The sequence below is a fragment of the Panthera tigris genome, chromosome D4 (genome assembly GCF_018350195.1).
Source record: "Panthera tigris isolate Pti1 chromosome D4, P.tigris_Pti1_mat1.1, whole genome shotgun sequence".
Lineage (NCBI taxonomy): Eukaryota > Metazoa > Chordata > Mammalia > Carnivora > Felidae > Panthera > Panthera tigris.
The window spans coordinates 65527221-65534615 of record NC_056672.1 but is presented as its reverse complement, the minus strand read 5'-3'; the positions used below and the strand labels follow the sequence as shown (position 1 = coordinate 65534615).

General features: G+C 32.0%; 1 protein-coding gene across 1 annotated transcript; it reads left to right on the top strand.

Annotated features, from left to right (window-relative positions):
• Positions 1-4342: 4342 nt before the first annotated feature.
• On the top strand, positions 4343-5200 carry LOC102959627 (olfactory receptor 13C2). The gene has a single exon (XM_007094258.2). It carries the CDS (start codon positions 4343-4345, stop codon positions 5198-5200), a length of 858 nt encoding a protein of 285 aa, XP_007094320.2.
• The last annotated feature ends 2195 nt before the right edge of the window (positions 5201-7395 follow it).

Below are 7395 nucleotides of genomic sequence, written 5' to 3'. Positions count from 1 at the left end.
TGTTTCTTTTTCTAGAGATATTCTATATATGAGCAAAAATGCATGTATGTATGTGTATCATAATACATATATAATATTTTTTCACAAATGTTAGTGTGTCATATATACTATTCTGAGCATTACTTTTCTAGTTAATATTTCTTAAAGATATTTCCACATCAATGCACAAAAAGGCCCATATTCTTTTTGACAGCAGAATAGTATTCCATTATTTCTATGTCCCCTTTTCCTGGAAATCGAAACTGTTTCCACATCTGCTAATACAGACAATATGTTAATGAATCCATTTGTATGTAAATCACTTTACACATGTGCTAGCATAACTAGTGATAATTATTTACAAGTAAATCTTGGTCAATGATTATATGTATGCTTTTATGATTTTGACATATACTTCCAAATTGTCCTCCATAGAGGATGTACCAATTAGAGTGTACATTGAGAATATAGGAGTTCCTGTCTCCTTGCCCTTAGGAGGCAAGCCATTAGAGGTGAAACCATGCCTTGTCCTTATGAGATCAGTGCATAGACATCTAAAGAATGAGTCATGGTGAGAGATGTAGGAAAATTCTCTGTAGCTCCCTGTGATGTTGGTCACTCAGTTTCTTGAAAACTTTTTTTAATATATGTGTGTGTGTGTGTGTGTGTAGTGTTTGTATATTCATACTTATATGTATAATTATATATAAACTTTAATGTACCAAATAAAATAACGATGTCAATTAACAGCAGGCACAACTTATATATACATATGTATGTATATTACCAATATATATTTTAATATATACTTATATATTACATGTTATACGTATATTTGTTGTATATGATATATAACTATATATTGTATATTATGCATAATTATGTATATTATATCCTTAGGGTATATTCTGAAATGTAGAATTTGGTAGAAAAGTCATGCATTTTTATCTGCGATTTTAAAAAAGAAAGATATTTGATAATTTATGGAAATTTAGATAATCTATTACATTATAATCTGAGGAAAATTCTGCAAATATACTCTAACCAAACCAAAATATAAATTAACATGTGGTCCTGAAGAGAATAAAAGAGAAACAGAAGAGAGAGGAACCAATAGTGAACAATGAGTAAATATAGAGTGGTAAATACATTGATGAAGAATATCCAATACGTATAGTGTAAGGGCTGAGAAAGAACTCTCAAAAAGGCTCATTGTAAGGAAATTATAAATACTTCTACATTATTTCACTGACTGACATTTAGCAATTTGAGGATAGAAATGGGGGAATTAAAGTATTCTTGTAGTTCTGTCTTCATTTAATGTTTGAGGGATAGTTTAGGAGTTAGGCAGCACTCTAGTAGAAAAAAAATAATCATTATGAGCAAATGGTTGGGTCCTGTAAGTCAAATTTTGAGAGTAGAGAAAGAGAAGATATCCAGTTATGGAATGGTAACATTGAGTAGAGTGTTCAAGTTAATGAAAACAAATAAGAGTGACAACTTAACCAGCAAAAATAAGGAAGTGGGAAAAAAAGAGAATGCACTAATGTAAAGTAAATAAGTTATAAAAATAAAGTATATGCAAAGAAGAAAATTAAATAGATTAATAACTATATTTTAAAGTGAATGGACTACGTGGCAATGAGAAAGAATGAAATATGGCCTTTGTAACAACGTGGATGGAACTGGAGAGTGTGATGCTAAGTGAAATAAGTCATACAGAGAAAGACAGATACCATATGGTTTCACTCTTATGTGGATCCTGAGAAACTTAACAGAAACCCATGGGGGAGTGGAAGGAAAAAAAAAAAGAGGTTAGAGTGGGAGAGAGCCAAAGCATAAGAGACTGTTAAAAACTGAGAACAAACTGAGGGTTGATGGGGGGTGGGAGGGAGGGGTGGGTGGGTGATGGGTATTGAGGAGGGCACCTTTTGGGATGAGCACTGGGTGTTGTATGGAAACCAATTTGACAATAAATTTCATATATTTAAAAATAAATAAATAAATAAATAAATAAATAAATAAATAAATAAATAAACCAATCATGGGAGAGTGAAAAAAAATAAAGTGAATGGACTAAATACTTTCATATAAGACAGAGACTGTAAAAGGAGATTAAAAATTTAAACCAGATATATGTTACTTATAAGTAGTATACTTAAAGCAAGAAAGAGAAAGAAAAGTTGAAAATAATGGGATGCACTAAGAGTAGGCAAAAGCTCCCAAACTAAGAGGAAACAGGAGTGTAATAGAAATATCCTAAAAGTGGAAAATAAAGCACAAAACAGGAGAAAGGCCAATTAAGAACATTCATAGTTTATAAAGATTATCAGCCATTAACAACACAGAAGTAAGCATATAAAAAAATCCTACTTATATAGGCAGAACATGCTTACCAATATTTATATATAATTTATTAATTATAGATGACAGAAGTTAATTATTTCAAAGGTTTGAATAATACATTAAATAAACTTGATTATATGTATACATGTATGCATGTATTGTGTATCTATATAAAATCATATGTCTCTCTCAAAGAGAATTCATATCTTTTGTTAACATTTACAACATGGATCAAGTAATTGGCTGCCAAAGTCTCCATAACTAGATAATTATAGGTCATTTCTCATATCATAAAATTGGAAATAACAAAAATCGAACACAAATATCTAATGACTAGAGTTCAAGAAACACACACTTGGGTAACTCCTGGTTTAAAGAGGAAGAGGAAAAATAATTATCTAGAAGTTAATGAAAAGAACATTTCATATCAAAATCTAAGTTTTTAGGAAACAACGTATTTTAAGAGCATGAATTACAGTTAGCAATAGGGAAGAAGGGAAATATTAACGAATTTAGTTCTTATTTCATGAAATTAGAAAATCCAAATAAGCTTGAAAAAATTTACAAACAAACTTCTTAAGTTCATAAGACAGGGAAAAAAAGATTGGAAAGGATAAATCTATCCAAAAGCCTCCTTTCCTTTTTTGAGAAGATCTGTAATATAGGGAAATGCCTTGTGAGACTAATACAGAAAAAATATCACTTAAGATAGTAAGGAAAAAGGAGATAGAACGTCTCACAAGGGAGAGCACAGATTATAAGGATTAAATGCAACCCTATGACAACACATTTGTAGCAAAATATAAAGTATTAAAATGAACTTCTCTCAAATCTCCATGTTGAAATCTTACTTCTTTCTGAACAATCATCTATTTTGGTTTGATATTTCTTTTGAAACATTAGTATTAGAAAATATTAGTAAATTAGATTACAAGGTAATCTAGTCTATGAGCCAAGTTCTCTGCAAATTGAATAATTAAGAATTTATACTCTGCAGCCATATGGCTTGGGGTTAATCTTAGTTATACCATTATTTAGCTATATGATCTTGACCTTAGGCAAATTACTTCACTTTTATGTGCTTTATTTTCTTCCTCTGTTAATAAAGATGATGATGCTAACAACAGTAATTGCCTAATAGGGATGCCATTCAGACTAAATGAGGTAATGCATAAAGTAAGCAATTAGTAGTGGATTGACACAGAGTGACAAATAGTAGCCATTATTTTGTCTTTCATTTTATTCCTTTATTCAACATATATTTTTGAACATCTATTTCTGTGTCCACTTCACTATAGGTACTGGACTGTGGAAGTAAACAACAAAAGTACCTACCTTTGTAAAGTTTACATGCTTCTGGTCAAGACAGATAGTAAACATAACATTATAATTTCAAGGAGTGACAAGATCATTGATTTATTGTGTGGTGGTGTGTAGCCAGTAAAAATGGTTTATTGTTCAGTTACACATAAAATACAATGCTACGTTTTTATTATAACCTCTAGTTTACATATGTGATGATAAATATGATAAAAAGGCCAGGCTTCAGCAAGGAAGACTTAGGTTTGAATCTGACTTAGCTCTGATATATATTTACCTTTAGTCAAGTTTACTTAATATTTATACTTTAGTTTATCTGTAAAATGTGGATTACAATACCTCTATTTTAGCACTATGATGAGATTAACTAAATTACATGACACATTGCATGTAGCATAAAACATGTTAGTTTCCTCTTCCTTGCTTTGGTTCGTTTTTGTATACTTCTTTTTTTTCTTTAGTCTTCTCCTTTAGAAATATTTTTCCCTTCTGGAAGAATATGGTACTTGTAAACTAGTACACATTTGAAAGTAATCGTAAGATACACATTTTGTTTTAACAAATTTTCATGTTTTACAGGTAAAAGAGAAACAGTAGAATGGAATGGGAAAATCAAACCATTCTGGTGGAATTCTTTTTAAAGGGACTTTCTGGCTACCCAAGGCTTGAGCTACTCTTTTTTGCACTGATCTTAATAATGTATGTTGTCATCCTTCTGGGCAATGGCACCCTTATTTTAATCAGCATCTGGGACCCCCACCTTCACACCCCTATGTACTTCTTCCTGGGGAACCTCTCCTTCTTGGACATCTGCTACACCACTACCTCCATTCCCTCCACACTGGTGAGCTTCCTCTCAGAAAGAAAGACCATATCCTTCTCTGGCTGTGCAATACAGATGTTCCTCGGCTTGGCCATGGGGACAACAGAGTGTGTGCTCCTGGGCATGATGGCCTTTGACCGGTATGTGGCTATCTGCAACCCTCTAAGATATCCTGTCATCATGAGCAAGGATTCCTATGTGCCCATGGCAGCTGGGTCCTGGATCATAGGAGTCATCAACTCTGCAGTACAAACCGCATTTGTAGTACAATTGCCTTTCTGTGGGAATAACGTCATCAATCATTTCTCCTGTGAAATTCTGGCTATCATGAAACTGGCCTGTGCTGACATCTCAGGCAACGAGTTCATCATGCTCGTGGCCACAACACTGTTTATATTGACACCACTGTTATTAATCATTATCTCTTACACATTAATCATTGTCAGCATCCTCAAAATTCGCTCTTCTGAGGGGAGAAGCAAAGTTTTCTCCACGTGCTCAGCCCATCTGACTGTGGTGATAATATTCTATGGAACCATTCTCTTCATGTACATGAAGCCCAAGTCTAAAGACACACTTAATTCAGAGGACTTGGATGCTACTGACAAACTTATATCCTTGTTTTATGGGGTTATTACTCCTATGATTAATCCTTTAATCTACAGTCTTAGGAACAAAGATGTTAAGGAGGCAGTAAAACACCTATTGAGAAGAAATGTTTTTAATAAGTAAATGGGAAAGGGACAGGTTATTTTTATAATCACAATATGAAAATCAATTAGGGAAACCAAAGAGCCTAATAGGTCAGTTCTTGTTGCTGTGTCAAATTCATCTCTCAAATCTCTCAAGCTTTAAAAATTTTTTTGGTGCAGTGCATAATGAAAATAAGTAAATGCCTATGTTTTAGGAGTCAGCGATTATGTTTTTTTCTTATTGTTCAAGAGCTTGAACGTGAGGGCAAGTAGAGGGGTAATGTAATAGTGAGAGAGATTCCAGACAGGACAATGTTACCCTTTAAATGCTTTTTGATAAGATTATTTTCAAAACCAATTTAATATTTTCTTACTTTATAAGACAGAATAAAAACTTGTTTCAGATTTTTAAAACTGTTAAAATCATGAACTTACAATATTGTATTTACTAAAAAATATAATTTACTTGGAGCCTGTTCATATATGTAATGTTGATTGTCCTCTGTCTAGGTAGCTGTACAATATTAAACTTTTTGGTTCTAGTATAATAATTTTTTATAACTTTTTGTTCATATCCACCTATGAGGTATTAAGTTATTATTCTTTTCTACTTTCAACATATCTACTTTGACAGTCTTTTTTTCTGAAGGCCTTCTGATACATGAGATCTAACTGCTTTGGATGTGGAATTAAATGACTGATTTTTAAAGCCTTTTGAAAATTAAAAGAAAATAACTACTTAGTGAAATATCCATGGATAAAAGTAGAGCTATATCTTTTCCTTTGTACCACTGACTTTCTATCCATGAAGTATGTTGCTAATCCAGGAGGAATCTGTTATTATGGAATGGTGGATCTACCTTTAGATGGTTTTTACATTTGGTTTTTATCTGGGATTTCCATTTCTTTTCTATGTTATGGTAATGTTCAGCTTTAAAAACATTTACTTTTATCATTTTATTTCTTCATCTGAATTTCATACTTTAAATATTCATATTAGATTTGAATGATTAATATTATATATTTTTTCTTCCTCTATCATATTATTATCAGAGTTTTTTATTTAAAAATTTAAGTAATTTAGGTTATGTTTCTTTTTTAAAATAATATCCTATATTTTTAAAAAAATTAAATTGAAGTTAATTAACAAACAGTGTAGTCTTGGCTTCAGGAGTAGAACCCAGTGATGCATCACTTATATATGACACCCAGTGCTCATCCTGAAAAGTGCTCTCCTTAATGCCCATCACCCATTTAATCCATTCCTCCACTCACCTCCACTCCAACAACCCTCAGTTTATTTTCTGTCTTTAAGAGTCTCTTATGGCTTGCCTCCTGCTCTGTTCTTATCTTATTTTTCCTTCTGAGCCCCTATGTTCATTTGTTGAGTTTCTCAAATTCCACATGTGAGTGAAATCATATGATATCTTTCTCTGACTAATTTATAATACCCTGTAGTTCTATCCATTTTGTTGCAAATGGCAGGACTTCATTCTTTTTAATCGCCAAGTAGTATTCCATTGTACATGTATACCACATCTTCTTTATCAGTTTGTCAGTTGGGTGGACATTTGGGCTCTTTCCATAATTTGGCTATAGTTGATAGTGCTGCTATGAACATTGGGGTGCATATGCCCCTTCGAATCAGCATTTTTGTGTCCTTTGGTTAAATGTGTAGTAGTGCGATTACTAGTTTTATTATTAATTTTTTGAGGAAATTCCATACTGTTTTCCAGAGTGGCTGTATCAGTTTGCATTCCCGCCAACAGTGCAAAAGGTCTTCCCTGTCTCCACATCCTTGCCATCATCTGTTGTTCCTATCTTGAGAAGCAAGAAATGTCCCCAGTACATAACCTAATCTTATAACTAGAAAGAAAGAAGCTAGAAAAGGAACAGGAAATAAAGCCCAAAGCCAGCATAAGGGAAATAATAAACATTAGAGGAACTAAATGATATAGAATCCAAAGAAACCAAAACAGATAAATGAAACTAAGAGCTGTTTTTTTGAAATAATAGCTTATGATTCTTTTAGAATTTTAGAAAACTTTAAGATATTACGTTACTTGGTTTTACTCTTGTTTGATTGCTTCAGCTTTTTAAACACTGCTTAAAATTCTACATTATTTAATTGCTAATTTTTATTTAGATTTTAAATTTTTATTTTTTTAACCTTTTAATTTTTTAAAAATCTTGTGTTTACTTTTAATTGTAAAATAGAGATTCATTTTCCCCTTA

Bases quoted from the DNA above. Each gene is read 5' to 3' on its own strand.
- LOC102959627 (XM_007094258.2), top strand. From the start codon at position 4,343: ATGTATGTTGTCATCCTTCTGGGCAATGGCACCCTTATTTTAATCAGC.